This window comes from Rhinatrema bivittatum, chromosome 2, assembly GCF_901001135.1.
Source record: "Rhinatrema bivittatum chromosome 2, aRhiBiv1.1, whole genome shotgun sequence".
Taxonomy (NCBI): domain Eukaryota; kingdom Metazoa; phylum Chordata; class Amphibia; order Gymnophiona; family Rhinatrematidae; genus Rhinatrema; species Rhinatrema bivittatum.
The window spans coordinates 789,454,359-789,470,248 of NC_042616.1; the positions used below are offsets into that span (position 1 = coordinate 789,454,359).

The 15,890-nt window shown below is 44.1% G+C and overlaps 1 protein-coding gene across 1 annotated transcript in view; it reads right to left on the bottom strand.

Annotated features, from left to right (window-relative positions):
* The window catches only part of COL22A1 (collagen type XXII alpha 1 chain), a 791,008-nt gene that overhangs the window by 131,882 nt on the left and 643,236 nt on the right, over positions 1–15,890 (bottom strand). The window contains exons 33-40 of the mRNA XM_029592071.1: positions 12,307–12,360; positions 11,645–11,698; positions 11,305–11,358; positions 10,976–11,029; positions 8,617–8,670; positions 8,017–8,121; positions 5,280–5,324; positions 4,479–4,556 (exon numbers count right to left, since the gene is read on the bottom strand). Coding sequence (XP_029447931.1) covers positions 4,479–4,556; positions 5,280–5,324; positions 8,017–8,121; positions 8,617–8,670; positions 10,976–11,029; positions 11,305–11,358; positions 11,645–11,698; positions 12,307–12,360 — 498 coding nt within the window. The remainder of the gene's footprint in view (positions 1–4,478; positions 4,557–5,279; positions 5,325–8,016; positions 8,122–8,616; positions 8,671–10,975; positions 11,030–11,304; positions 11,359–11,644; positions 11,699–12,306; positions 12,361–15,890) is intronic.

Below are 15,890 nucleotides of genomic sequence, written 5' to 3' on the forward strand. Positions count from 1 at the left end.
TAGGACCAAGATGGGATGGAAGGTACCCTCTTTCTTTGGGACCACAAAATATATGGATTATCCACTTCCCTACTCGTCCAGCAGAACTGGGGCAATTGCCTCCAGACTGAGCAATCTTTGCAGCATGTCCTCCACCGTAGCCCGCTTGTTGCGGGAAATGCAGCGCGATTCCAAAAAGGCTTTCTTGAGCGGGCGAGAAAATTCTACGACGTAGCTCATTACTTCCAGAACCTACTGATCTGAGGTGATTTTGGCCCACTCCTCGAAAAACTGGGAAAGTCTATCCCTGACCACCACGCCCGAGGAGTGGGTGGCCCTGATCTCATTGGGTGGGCTTCCCGGCTCCAGCTCCCTGGCTGGAGCTGCCTCTTGCATACCTGTTGCATCCCCAAAAGGACTGCTGTCGAGCCGTGGATTGTCTGGAACTGGAGGGGGGGATCTGCCCCTCCCTTACCTGAATCTTCGAGAGTCCCGAAAATGGGTCCGTGGAGCGAAGAACATTTTGAAAGGCTTCTGATCCTCGGGCAACTTGTCCCCCTGGTGTCTCCCAGGGACTTCATAAGCTGGTCCAGATCCTCAGCAAAGAGAAGCTTCCCTCGAAAGGGAAGGTTACATAACTTTGATTTGGAGGATGCATCCACCACCCAATTTCGAAGCCACAGCAACCGCCTGGCCACTACCAAAGAAACCATACTCCGAGCCGAGGTATGCACCAGATCGTATAAGGCATCTGCCATATATGCGACTCCTGCCTCCAGCTGGGCTGCCTGGGAAGGGGACAAAGCCCCGGAGGAAGTTGGGCCCTGAGGTTTCTGAATCCAACACAAACAGGCACGCTGCATCATGCTTGCACAGACTGCCGCCAGAAGACAAACAGGAAACCTCAAACAGTCGCTTAAGGTGAAGTTCCAGCTTGCAGGCCTGAACATTCCTAGATGAAAGTCTTCTTAGTGACCGATGACACCGCTGCATCCACCTTCGGAGTCTTAAGGCATTCCAAATGTTCCTCGAGCACCAGATACAGTATAGCCATCGCCCGGCTGACCTTGAGGCCTGCCTCTGGAGAGTCCCATTCCAGACTAATAAGATTCTGGATTTTCTTTGGGATAGGGAAAGTGCTGGGTGGGCCCCTGAGCCCATCCAGGACGCGGTTAACCCCCTCATTATTGCACTTTTCCAGAGTAAGCTTCAGCTCCAATTCCTCCAGCACCACAGGAATAAGGGGTCACAACTCCTCCTTCTTAATCAGACAAACCACACATGGATCGTGCCCTTCTGCCCCGGGCTCCCCCTGAATCTGATCGTCCCCGTCAAGATCCAAATTTGGGGAGAGAGTCTCATCTGGGTCTGCCGCAGCGTCCTCCTGGGGCGAGGGTATATCTTCTCCCTAAAGGTCATCCGAGCCGTCGAGATACCCATGGGCCAAGACAGCACGTGAGACCCAAGAGTCGGCGATTGACTTGGGGTGTTTCGGGAGCCCCCAATTGCCCTCCTGTGGTTTGCACTTCCTGGGCAAGAAGGCCTCATGCATGAGGAGCATGAACTCGGGCGAAAAACCACCCGGGCCCGTTTCGTCGCCACTGGAATCAGACTCTGTATCCCCCATGTCCCCCTGCCCCGGTTTCTCATGCTTCTCCCATCTACCCTTTCCGCTCTCGCCCTACTCTCAGCCGCCTCCTCCATCTGTGTGTTTCGCACTCTGTCATGCATCCTCTGCCACCTCCCCCCCCCCTTACATTAGCTATGCTTCACCAGGTCTCTGCTCCTGTCCGCCATTTCTCCCTCAAGTCCTCCTCCTCCATCAACCTCTCCGACTCTTACGCTACTCACAGAGCCCTCATGTCTCTCTCTCTCTCATACTTCACTTCTCTAAATTGCCTCTCTCTTTCTTGTTTTTTTAAATTATTTATTGCTTTTACAATAATTCCAAGAAATAATTCTTGTATAGAAAAAAAAGTAATTTCAAATAGCAATCCAAAATGCATGAGGAAAATTAATATTCAATCTTTAACTCAAAATGAAGGAAGAGTACTCAAAAAGAGAAGAACATTTTTTAATAAAATATAAGACCACCAAACTTGGCATTAGCTCAGCAAAAACATACGTTTTAGCAATCATTATGGAGAGCTGATAGCCTAGGAGAAGGTGACATCATCGGAGAAACAGAGGTTTGCCTTTGAATTATAAAACTGGATAATTGCTGGGGGGTAAAAAAAAAAGTTTAACCCTCCCTGCATCTCTATCCCAGATTTAATAGCTAAGTTTGCGTTAGATTTGGTGCAGGACTTGGTGATGAGATATTTCTTTCGTAATAGAACAAATTCTTCCTTAAATTTTCGGATTAATATATTTCCTGATGCAGCTGAAGCAACCCAGATTAGAAGAAAGATATTTTTTATTGTTGAGGCCTGGGGTGTTACAACTTGGGGCACTGTTTTGCTTAAATTTCCCCTGTAAATGTGTGGCCTCTCTCTTTCATACTAGCTCCCCTCCATCCGCCCCCTTTCTCCCACCTTCCTTCTTACCCCAAACCTTCCACAGCAGTCGGGGGCCACAGGCAGAGATGTTTCATGTTAATTTCTTTATCAGCTTGTACAGTGAAGGCGAGGGAGGGGGGAGCAGCTGGCACACGTTACTCCTTTCTCAGCTGGCACACTATGCCACACCACACCATTTTTTCCCAGTTCATTTTTTTCTGGTAGGTACGGAGCTGCACTGATCTTTGTTCTTTTATTACAGAGGATGAGGGAGGGGCCAACATTGGATGTTTACTAATTGATAGGCAGTGAGGGAGGGGGCAGAGTGGCACTTTCACTTATTGGCTGGCATAGGTCTGCAGTTAGCTTCTGCTGAGTTCTTGCCTTGGCGTAAACTGGGGCTGAGAGGCGTGCAGTGGCCATTTCTTCTATCGTCGTCTTGTGGGACCAGTTTTCATGGGCTGAACTGAGGCACTGGTTGCTACACTTGTGCGCCATCTTCTCAGGCAGAACTGTAACAGCCACAGCACAGGTCTTTGGTTTGGCTTAATTTTTAGATCACGCATTAAATACTGAGACTGATATTAAAAAAAAAAATTAACCTCCTAAATTTAGGCTTCCACATTAAGTGCTTATTTTCAGCTAAACTTAGGTACCTAAGTTTCCAGAAAAATTCACCTAAATTTAGGACTGCTATTCAAATATTCATTTGCCTTGATTTAGGCTCCTATGTTAAGCGGCTAGAGTTGAAAATCAGTGCTAACCATGCAACATTTTTTCCCCAATCTAAATCTGCACACGGACACCCACTTTTTAGGTCCCTAAATTTAGGGACCTAGTGAAACTTGGAGCCCGATTTTAGAAACACCACCCTAGTAAATTTCCAAAGGACCAAGTTAGGAGCCTAATTTCCAAAGTTAGGCATCTAAATCCTTTGAAAATTGACTTCTCCTTTAAACAAACACCTCAGCTATCCATCCAGCAGACTGGGAAGTGGGCAAACACCATGTCCACACCAAACCAGAAACTTTGCTGTAGGCATACTCTTAGGAAAATCACGGACACAGTGGAGTAAATATTCAGCCGCTGAGCGGCTAGTTAATTTAACAGGACACACATATATGGCTAACTTAACCACATTATTCAGCAGTGCAGCTTTGCCACTGAATACAGGTGGGTAAGTTAGAGTTAGCTGGATATGTGGAATCTAGCTAACTTTATACGAGTCATACGGCAGGTCTAGAGTTAGCCGGTTAACGTAGCTGGTTAACTCTACTCATCTTCCACTCCAGAACGCCCCCAACTTACCCAGCTAAATTCTAGCCGGATAATTCATTATCCGGTTAGAATTTAGCCAGATACGCCTTTTAAATATGAGGCTAAGACATTTAGACTGATAACTTTCCCGTTATCTGTCTAAATGGCTTTTGAAAATCTACCCCAGTGAGTATTTTTTATTCCAGCATTCATGGTTGCTTTTACTTATTTTAGTTGTATAGGGAGGGTAAATTTATAACTGCATACATTGCAATAAAGTCTGTGTGCACAATTCACATGCAGGCTTCGCCAAGGATTGTCAAAGCAAATTTATGTAGGAGTTTTCTTTGACCTTCCCCAAGTACGTGTGGAACTGTCCACGCATAAAGTCACACCTATTCCACGCAGGGCACGATTTGCATAGGGAAACTTACAAGCATATTTTCGTGAATATGAAAGTTATGTAAGTCAGTCATATTCCTGCCCCGACTCCACCTTCTGGAATGCCTACTCCCACTGCACATTAAAATACGAGCAAAGCTTTTCCACGGCGCACTGTCCCTCAGTTCACTTTCAAAGCTCCACGTACATGCATAAAAAACTGGGTTTTATATACACAAGTCACTTGAAAATCAGGCCCTACAAGGGCAATGGGAGGATAACACCGTGTATTGCGTTTTATCAGGCAAAATCCTCAAAGCAGGCCCATTTTTCCCTTCGGTGGCTCTGGCTCACTTTACTCACAGGAGGCCCGGATAGTCCTGTGCCTGGAGGGCCTTGGTCTCCGGCATGTCCGTGGAGCCCTGGGGCTCCTGTCTCCCCCTGTAGATAAAGAAACATGTTTCGGATGATGCACTCTCTTCGAGGGAACTCGGCACTCACACCCCAGCACAGGCGCCCTGCCCTCTCTTTTCTTTCCTTTCACTCAAAATTCAACTTGGCCCTAATGAAAGAAAAAGCCAAGCAAAAAAAAACACTGTCGGCACACACGGTTTTAAAATTCTGCGCAAGTCCTTGCACAGAATATTAAATCGGGTAACGGCAGTGCGGTTTAATTGTTTGACTCGGGGGAGAGAACAAACCAAAAGTACATTGCAAAGCTGTTGTTGACTTATGAAGTTTCAGGCATATGCAGACTGTGATTGTACTGTGAATTATCAACAAAAGAGATGAAAGTATTTGACTTTACAAGAATCATCTAAAACCTTTTGCCTTTTAAAATTAACATTCCATTCACTAACTGGCAAATCCAGAACTAATTCTGTACAGGATGGGCTCTCATGGAACCCTCTGTACCTTGGGTAAAGCTAAGGCCCTCGTCCGGCATTAAACACGGATATCTAGAAATAAGCATTTTCAAACCGGCGTAGACCCTAATTCATCAAATAGCACTCACAAGTCTGAAATGCATTTCCTTACATTTGAGAACTGTACATAATCTCTCTTAGTAGACTACAAATTCTGTTTGAAGCCATGGAGACCAGTTATGGAAATGTTGCCCGAAAGACATCCCCGTACACATTTTGTTCTACACTAATTTTGTACCTTAGGCCCTAGAGGTCCTGGTAGGCCAGCTGCACCGGGTTCTCCCTGCCAGTATGAGAAAATAGAAAGGAAATGGTTAATGTGTGTTTACAATGTTTCGCTTACATGCACAACGAGAGAAAATTCTACAAATTAGGGCACCTAAAATGGTACACAAAGAATGGGTTTAATTTCAAAATCTCAAAGGAGAAAAAAATCCTGTGATGGTTCAGCAGATCATTATTCTCAAACAGGATTTATAAAAATTCTGAAATTACACGACTCGATACAAAACAAACCATGCATTTTGACAAACCACATGATACGGGTTAATGGCATCCAGTGGACTACTATTTTTGTTAGAAGACCTGTTGGTCCCACCTCCATCTCCCTCTGATCATCAATTCATTACTTCCTCTACAGTTGCTCAGGCCATTCCTTTCTAATAACCTCTTCCTTATTTGTACCTTGAGCATCACCTCCTGGTCAGCCCATCACCCTCAAGTTGGAATTGCTCTGTCTTTTCTTATCTTGCTGCTAACCTTGGGACACATTTCTCCTCTCCATATTATTTGCCATTACCCATCCAACCCAAGACCCTACTGAACTACTTTCCTGAAGCAGTCTTACCCCAATCTCCTTGAAGCTGAGCACGGTTGAAGGAAAGATGAGGGGCTAGGCTGACTTTTTAATTCATAAAACTTCTTCTCTTCCTGTTCTTTTAACCCAGTGATTCCCAAACTGTTTTATGGCAGGGGGCAAGTTCGCATCTGATTGAAATACCCAGAATCCTTTCATTTTTCCCTGGCCTCTCCGTTACTTGCCCGCGGTGACTCCCTCACTCGGGTTTTAAATCAGCAGACCTGGGAAATTTGAGGTTTTGCCATTCTGAGATTAGTGGGGAGATGAGGAGTCATTCATCACTTTCTGGTACACACGAAGGTGTCAAACACTCGGGCCGATTCAGTACATTGCGCTCCGACAGAGCGCACTGTTAACCTGCCATTGGACGCGCGTTTTCCCTTACCCCTTATTCAGTAAGGGGCGGAAAACGCGCGTCTAACCCGCCGAACCTAATAGCGCCCTCAACATGCAAATGCATATTGATGGCCCTATTAGGTATTCCCGCGCGATTCAGTAAGTAAAATGTGCAGCCAAGCCGCACATTTTACTTTCAGAAATTAGCGCCTACCCAAAGGTAGGCACTAATTTCTTCGGGCACCGGGAAACTGCACCGGGCTCCGGGAAAGTGCACAGAAAAGCAGTAAAAACTGCTTTTCTGTCCCGAAGGGTTAAAAAAAGAAGAAAAAATAAATAAATTTGAAGTCGGCGGCTGTCGGGTCGAAAACCGGACGCTCAATTTTGCCGGCGTCCGGTTTCCGAGCCCATGGCTGTCAGCGGGCTCGGAACTGACGCCGGCAAAATTGAGCGTCGGCTGTCAAACCCGCTGACAGCCGCCGCTCCGTTTCTACCGCCGGACCTCATTTAAATACTGTATCGCGCGCACAGGTGAGTGGCCTGTGCAGCGCCCGCTCTCCCGCAGACTTCACTGAATCGGCCCGACTGTAAGGTAGCATCTAGACAGGGATTTGTGTTACCGGTATGTCTTCCAGAAAATGCCGACTAACCTTCCTCTTCTCGCCTTCCACACTTGCTTTTCCCTTTGGTCCTCCTGCTCTCCCTCTCCCTTCTCTCTTTTCCTCATCTCTTCACCTTATTTACCTCCCCTTGCCCACCCCTGTTCTTTACCTTTCCCCTTGCTCTCAGTTATGGGTTTGGCTCCTCAAGCAGAGGATTTCCAACAGGCCTGCTGCTTCTGTTCTAATCATTAGCACAGACTCAATGTCGCCATTCTGTGGCAGCTCCGTATAATCAAAAACCTTTTTGCTAGATTCGTCTTTGGTCTTCCCTGTCATGGCCCTGCACCCTCTCTCTGGATTTCAAACCATACTCAAATCTGAATCAAGATTTTAGTCCAGTCTTTCTATACTGTCACCTCCGCTCACTTCTTCCTCCACTATGTTCTAAGGCCCTGGCTCTTCTCCCGTGTCTCCCTGAGTGCCTTACTGCTGCAACTTTTTTTTTTTTTTTTAACTACTTGCTCTGCTGTGGCCAAATCAATTGCCATCTGTTTACCCCACCTGTATTGGGTAAAGCCTTAAAGTCCCTTCTTAAGACTTTTAAAGATTTTGACCCTAGTCTTCACATGGTATATTAGTTCCTTAGTCAATATTTAGAGAGTTGAGCTACATGGTTTTCCTGATCTCTTCACTAACCTTCAATGTGGTCCTTGTGAAGCATAAATGTGATAAAAATAAAAAATAAAATTGAAAAAAAAAGTAAATAAGAGCATAATTGCATATCCTCAGGCCAAAGGAGATGAAAAATTAAGTGATTCTCTCACCCTAAAAATGCAGATGTGAACACTTTTGTAATGGTTAGTGTGGTCTGTGGAGAACCGCTGATGTGTAATTCTGATAAAGGGCTTGGAGAAAACAATTGTCCCCGGCATTCAAATGCAATAACAAATACACAACTGTTTATTTACAGCTCTCTTTGCATAATTATGATGTCATATTAGTGCGTAAGGCACTGGAAACTGGAGTCACGTGTTGGCTGACAGCTGCTGGGAAGTGGAACTGTGCTGATAAATTCGGGAGTTTAACTTGTAATTACAAAAGGAAGCAGTGAGTCAGGAACATACAATCTGGTCACCTTCTCTACTTCACCATGCAACATGTTGACCCAACAGACCTACCGGTTCTCCATCTTTCCCTTTTCCAGGTAACCCTGGTACTCCAGCAAGTCCGACTTCGCCTGGAGGCCCAGGCAATCCTGGCTTCCCTTCTTTGCCTGGATCACCCTGGAAAAGATGATTAAACAGTTCATAGGTTTTTCTGTTATCTTCCTAAATTCTATTCTTATTGTAGAATCAGATAATACAGTGGAGTGGAACATGTACAGTACAAACAGGCTATAATTGCTCTTCTGCCAGCAGTACAGTCCTCATATAATATTCCCACAACTGAGCCCCAAAATTCATTCTATTGAATGGGAAATGCAAGTCAGCATCGTGCTGCATAGCGGCTTGTGCTGCTGTTTAAACGCATCAGCTAGAAAAAGAATAATAAAGTACACCTGCCAATCCTTTTAATCTTCAGTGAACCGTTTCTAACAGCAGGGGGCTTAGTCAAAATGTAATTTTTGGAACTCAAAAGTGTTCCATGTACAAGGCCATCTGCTGAAAAGATAAACAGCCCCTTTTGGGGGAAGTATCTGCTTTTCCTGCAGGTTCCATGAGTGGTCATCTTTCATGTTGTACACACATCTATGAACCAGACATGGTTAGATGTCTTACCTTTTCCCCAGGTTGTCCATCCTTTCCTGAAACACCGATATCTCCAGGAGCACCCTGAAAAATGCATGTACAGTTACAGATTGTCCTAAATCTTGACTGGAGATGTGGGTTGACGGATCCTAAATAAAATAGTGACATTTTGCCTCAGTACTAGCATTATTTTGTAGTGCAGAGTTCCGGTAGATGTGTTGGTTCTGGAGAACACTGTATTCTCTGCAGGTTTGTGCTGGCTTTTATTAGACCCACATAACAGTAAGCCAGAGATGTTACAGGTCATGGGTTTTTGAGATCAGAGGTCCCCTTCTTCAGATCTGACTAGAAGAATGATGGAGGGAAACATTTACACCCAAGAGATTATTTTCGGCAGAGAATTCCTATAGTAGAGGGTTTCAGGAAGGTAGTAAGTGGATTTTATGTGGTAGCGGTCCTAAAAGAGGGCATGTCGCTAGAAATGGGGACCTGCATGTGGCTTCCATTTGAGTCGTGTGTCATCGTGGGAAGAGGTTTATGAAGGGCACGGAATGTTCCTTTAATTGGTGTTGGGTGGGAGAACCCCTAGGAGCAGCATGTATGGATACAGTAAAAGGGAGTGCTTAGAGTGGAAACCTGCTTTCTTTTCTTACAAGAGCCATTCAAGCTAAAATGAAACCGGTGGCGACTCCTGGGCATTGTTATTCAGCCACCTGGGAGGAATCATGGAGTTCAAGTGTATGGGACTGCTTCCGGCAATTGTGCAAGAAGATGAAGAGGATTGTGTGGGTACCGAATGCTAACTCTTTTAAAAACGAGGCTAAGGCTTAGTTCCCCCTAATAGAAGGGAAAGAAAAGAAAGCAGCTGATATTATTATGAAAGGAATTCTTGGAGGAAGTGCATTATTTTGCTCAAATCACAAACAGGCATCATTTTTGTATCCCAACAAGGGGTTACATTTATATTACATATTATGGAAAATTTCTAATCCACTCCCTATGCAATATTAATGACGGGATGGCAGTTCCAGGAAATGTCTTTCAGCCATCATGTTTCTATGCACAGGAGATCTCTGAGGGAGTGGCAAGGATTACAAACTAAGCAGTTATGTGGATAGGCGGGGGCTAGCTAGGTCACATGGTCTTCTTCGTTTCTCTGATTTTTCATCTTATTACTGAGTACTCTGGGACACAGTTCTCTAACTAGCTTGCTCTTCCTGACAAAAGCTGCATTCTGACTCAATGCTTTACATTAAGGACACACACCAGGTATCATTATTGTCCTCAATATACAAGTTAGTTCTGGTTTGATGCATTCTGGAGGCTGGTTGCAATGTTCACGTGCTATAGCCAATTCAAAGTTGATGAGCTGCTGTGATTAATTTAGTTTCATTTATTTATCTTGAGTAATTGTTTTTCTTACATGGAATAAATCAAAGCAATGTACATAAATGAGTAGCTATTTATTTATTTATTATTTATTTATAATTTTTAATCATTGCATAGACAACATTACAATTATCAATGAACCGATCATATTTTAAGCGAATATTCATTTCAGGTATACTTTCATTTATCTATAATCAAATTCCTTTTTAGGCAGATATTAACGTATATTAAAAGAACTTAAACAGGCAATTAGATTTCCATAGTAATTAAATCAATTTGCATTCTCACACAGTATTACTAACATCTTAGTAAAAATTAAGCCATATGACCTGTAAAAGGAAACTCTATTGCTCCTAGCCCTTATTTATAGCACATTATTTACTTGAAAATACTTTAGGGTAATATGCGAACCTTTTTTATTCTTATCTCCAGTTTCTATGTTGGGTTTCCCACACCTGTAGGTACTCTTGCATTGATAAATGATCTCAACTGAACAGGATCAAAAAATATGTATCTGTGGATACATAGATACATGATCTGTGAAGACCTTTTCACATCTACAGTATTTTAGCACTGCAAATATAATTAATCAGCTGCTTTGCATGTATCTTTAATTAGAAGGATGTAATCTGGTTTTAACTAAAACTTGCTTATCTAAGTTATTAATGTTTCTGTTTTATTGAAGCATTGCTCTTTTAGCTGTTACTGTTATCTTATGATTTATGTTTTCATTTAATTTAGTTGATGTTTTATTTTAACTTAACTGATTATATGTACATTTTTATTTGTTTGTTTATAAATAGCTACTCATCGATCAGGACTCTGCAGCCTGAATGGCGAGTATAATACGAGCGTATGTATGTGCGCTCATACCGTATCTTGTGAAAATTGAACAAACATCTTTATAATGACAAATGGTCACATTATACAAGCATGCTCAATTGCAAGAAGTAGAAATGGAAATTTAAAAATTACCACCCATGGGCTGTTGATTACTCACCACATTTCCAGGCAAACCAAGGGCACCTGGGGGGCCAACTGGTCCTGGAGGACCCTGTCAAAAAAAGATGTTCTAGATAAAACTTAGTATTCCTTAAAAAAAAAAAAATCAGTCATAATTCAAAGGCCTGATCAAACAGCTTATCAGCTGGGAATAAGAACTGTGTGGTGAAAGATGGGTAAAGCATGAAAGTGCCACCTAAAAGCATAATAAATCAGAAAGCAGGTATCCACTTCTGTTTATAAATTATGAGCCTCAGTCACTAAGATTTCCGGCACAGAATATGGAAAAGTCTATCAGCAATAAGAGAGCATCGAGGACATTCTTACAGTGTCTCCCTTAGCTCCAGGCTGTCCTCTGGCTCCCTCCTGTCCTTTCAATCCCTGTGTGAAAACAAAAGTGATGATCTAGTTAGCAACAGAACTGGACGACTCAGCAGAGGAAAAGCAGTCCTCGGGATGCTGCACATCGCTGGTCCCTCAGAAGGACAGGCACTTATTACTTCTTTTAGGAAATGTCCCTGTTCCTATATTTCCGACAAGCGTGATACATGGAGTCAGAGCGGAATATATTGCCCACCCCAAAATAAAATTTAAAATGAAATTGCATTAAAAGGTAGACAAGTAGGCATTGGTTGTGCAGGATGACAACATTTTGAATTTCACCCACCTGAGGCCCTGGAGATCCTACCAACCCTTCTTCACCTGCAACACCTCGTAGTCCCTACAAGGGAAAATAAATACATAAATAAGAATAATGATGCAATCAGAGATCAAGAAAATGTGGCAGAAAGATACAGAAATGGCATTGGGTGCCACTGGCCTGATTAAAAAGCTTTCAGTTGCATCGAAACATGTTGCGTATACATAATATACCTTATGAAGTTCAGAAGGAGGCTCTCTTTGGAATAATGCAAATATTAAGAAGGGCATTAGCAGTAGAGATGTGTTTCGGGTAAAAATTTTGTGTCGGGCTTTGTTTCGGGCCCCCCCCCCCCCCCACAGGAATTTCGTTTTTCCCGTGGTTCGGGGTTTTTTTTTTTTCGGGGGCCTCGATTTTCAGGTTAGTGCGGGAGTTAGTGCACACTAACTCAAAAACACAATTTTCCCGAAATTTCAGAAAAAAATCTATCGTTTTTCGGTTCCCCCGAACCATTCCGAATTAGGCAATTTTGTTGACATTGCCTAATTCGGGAAAAACGATTGCACATCCCTAATTAGCAGTACATTTGAAAGACTGTGATCATACTCGGCATACCCTGGCTTACAAGTGAGTTTCATTCCTGTCAAGGTATGTGCAAAATGAACCCACTTGGACACATTACTACTTACAGCTTCTCCGGTTTCTCCTCGGTCACCTTTCTCTCCCTTTTGCCCTGTCTCTCCCTGAAACAAACAGAATATTTTAGCACTGTGAAAATAATCTTCTTTATCCATCTGCCAAAATCCATGCCAGCATGCTTCCTCGTCAGTAACGGAAGCCATGAAAACACCCTCACAGTCTCTGACACTCTTCCTAGCTCCCATAACTGTCCGCTCTGTGGTGAATCTTTGTTGCTGGTGCTCACAATCTGATCAGGTTTCCCAATGCAGCTGAAATGTATACCTCATGCCTGGAATCAACAAATGGGGCAGCTCCCCTTGGACTTCTCTTCTGACTCTGTGTTATCTGTACTCTTACTCACTTTTTGAATGGGGATGCCAGAGGATTCCGTTTTTATTTGCACCCTAGCGGTTTATATTCTTTTTAGGAACACAAAATGTGTTCCTACTGAGATTTTCCCCTGCACCCTTTCACTTTTCTCACCATGTCCTATTGTATTTTGGTGCTTGCAGTCCTGCTTAGGTTTGGATAGGAAAGGAATACCATAGATTAGGCAGAGGTGACACTACTGCAGCACAGTTAGTTAACTAAATGTTGCGTTCGTTCCTGTTCTCACCCTCGCTCCACCCTCTCTACCTTTGTGGTGAATCCCTTTGGTTCAGACGGACAGATGCAGCCGCAGCTTCTCCCCGCCTCTTGGTCCCGCTATCCCCGGGCTGGCCCGACGCTACGGATCCGCCATGTTCCTGATGACGTAAGGGTGCACGCGCACCCGTTCCAGACTTTGTACCAGCAAGGGTACGAACCTAGGGGGCATCCCCCCGTAATGACGTCATCCGTTTTCAATTTAAAAGGTCTTTGTTTGCTAACTACAAACGAGTTAGCAAGGAACTCCAACGGGACTTGCTTCGGCAGTTCACGCTACTTGCAACCACGTTCCGAGTCAGCAAGGGGAATTCTTCTCCCCTGCTCGGCCTTTTCAAACATACCAGGAGTACCCGCTCCTTGGGGGCTCCGCTCTCTCTATTCTTGATTTCAGATTGTTGGACGGGACTCGCTCCTCGAGGGCCTACGTTCCCAAAGACTCAGAAGACTCTTACTGCCTGGAGGCGATCGCAGACATGAACACAGTGAGTCCTATTACAGACAGGAACAGATACTCGCTCCACGAGGGCCATTGTTCCTAATCGCTAAGGCTCCCTTCAAGTCTAAGACATTATCGCAGGTGCGGAGATCATGAGTTACCATTGCAGTTTGGTAGGTTTGTGGAGGCAGAGCAGCAGAGAAGTATTCCCCCTTGCTAACTCGATTCGTAGTAGTAAACAAAGACCTTTTAAGTTGGAAGCGGATGACGTCACTACGGGGGGACGCCCCCGAGGTTCGCGCCCTTGCCGGTACAAACTCTGGAGTGCACGCGCCCTTACGTCATCAGGAACATGGCGGATCCGCAGCGTCAGGCCAGCCCAGGGATTCCGGGAAGAAGAGGCGAGGAGAAGCCACGGCAGCAGCTGTCCCTCAGACCCGGAGGGAGTCGCCACAAAGGTAGAGAGGGTGGAGCGAGGGTGAGAACAGGCACGAACGCAACATTAAGACAGCCAGCTATATTCAGTAATGCAGATGCACTATTGAATATACTTCCAAAGTTAGCTGGATAAGTTTATTTGGCTAAGGTGGAGATTTACAAAGCCATACATTTATATCACGGGAGGAACCCAATATAGTTGGGGGGGGGGCGCATTCCCATGGTTTTGAGGCACAATTGTTACAAATGTGTGACAAAAAAATCACACCACCATACTGGGCCTAATTGTGCCATACTGAGCCTAATTCTGCTGAGGCTGCCATTGTGTTACAGGGTCAAGTAGCCTGAAAATCTCCCCCAGGTGTGTCGGAGGCAAGGTCAGATCTATGCCATTTTGGAAAATGGCATCAAGCCAGCCCAGAGCAAGGGGTATGCCATGCCATACTGACTAACAAAGCTTCCATTTTGAGGTATGGGGGATTCAGGGGTGGGGATGCCTCCCAGAGCACCAGGGTCTTCTTTTTTATGGCCGGAGCTTGTAGCTGTTTGGAGGGGTCACTACATTCCAGGGATATTTTCTTATCTGGAATGGGGGAGGTGAAAGTTATGGGGGCTGCTGAAGGGGGCTTTGGAAGTGGGGAACATTATTTAATAGAAGAGGTTAGGGAAGGGTCAAACCGTTGCCACTTGGTTGGACTAGAGATTTTTTGGGTTTTTAGAGGGAGCCAGAGCCACTTTGAAAGGTGGCAGAGGGTAGGTGGGGGCTCTCCTAAGACCTCCTGGGTGATTTATGAGGTTGGGAATGTGCATTTCATGCCAATTCGCCCTTTAAAATTTCCCGTGGGACCATCAGGGCCTGCACTAGTGTCCTGATGAAAATAATACCTCCCTCAAATGCTATAAAACAACGCAGCTGGTTTTTTTCAAAGTCAGCAGAATTATTTTATTAGCATAAGGTTAGGTATGCATGAGCTGCTTTGCATGGATTTGCAAAATTCATGCATGATAGTGCCATGCAAAGCAGTTCATTGTAATAGAGGTGGATTTCAGGTCCTTACATTGCGCAATATCATTGCAATATGGCTATATCAAGATAAACAGCTTTTAAAACTAGAAATGCTATATAACATGCATTGTAGCAATATTGTGGCTTGGTAAATCTAGGCCTAAGTTTGCTATCTGGACAGTGACAGAATATGGACCTCATATAATACCATTTAACTGGGAAACAAATGCCCAAGAAGCAGTTTCTATATTTAAAACAGGGAAAGTAAAATGTAGTGTTCTTTAAAATATCTTGAATAACAGAATAACACAAAGGTTTCATCAACTATAACAAAGTTCTTGCTACACCATGTCGTCCTTATACAGCTAAAGAGTGGCATCCTGAGCAGCGGTATATATATCAGCTCTTCCCTGCCAGAGCTGGTGGAAACACCATAGTTTTTTTTATCCATTTTACATCTTATAGGACAACTTTAGAAATACATAATGGTGCCATGAAGCAGTCTCTGACATTGTGACACTTTGGTGTCATGTACCTATTTTAATCTCAAGTCTTAAGGATATGTCTGTATCGAAGTGAGCAAGGTGCTTTACAGAAAATGTGAATGCAATATTTGAAAAAATCATCGACCAGAAGAATCTGCCTCTTGTGAGGTGACAGAAATATAGTGCTGACATTAAGGTTTGCTTCTTGAAGAATGTACATCAAAAAGAAAAAATCCTCAGTTTGGAGAGGATTTGTATTCTCAAAATGAAACGTTATCAGTTCCATCTAGTGGAGTGTGGAAGTAAAATTTCCTCCTTTACTTAGCAAAAAAAACTGGCACACTGCAGCCATCCCTCTGGGATGGATATATGAGATACATTTTTAGCTGTTGGTATGCAAGGGACTATCCCTTTGAAAATTAGCATAAAGGTCCATGGGTACAAAATCTTGTGAGATTTGAACATTGCCCCCCCCCCCCACCCCCGTCCCCCTCTCTCTCTCTCTTTCAGAATGAAACAATCACGACTTTCCCTCCCCCACCCTAACTCTGCCTCTTTTTCCTGCAGCACATGTTATGC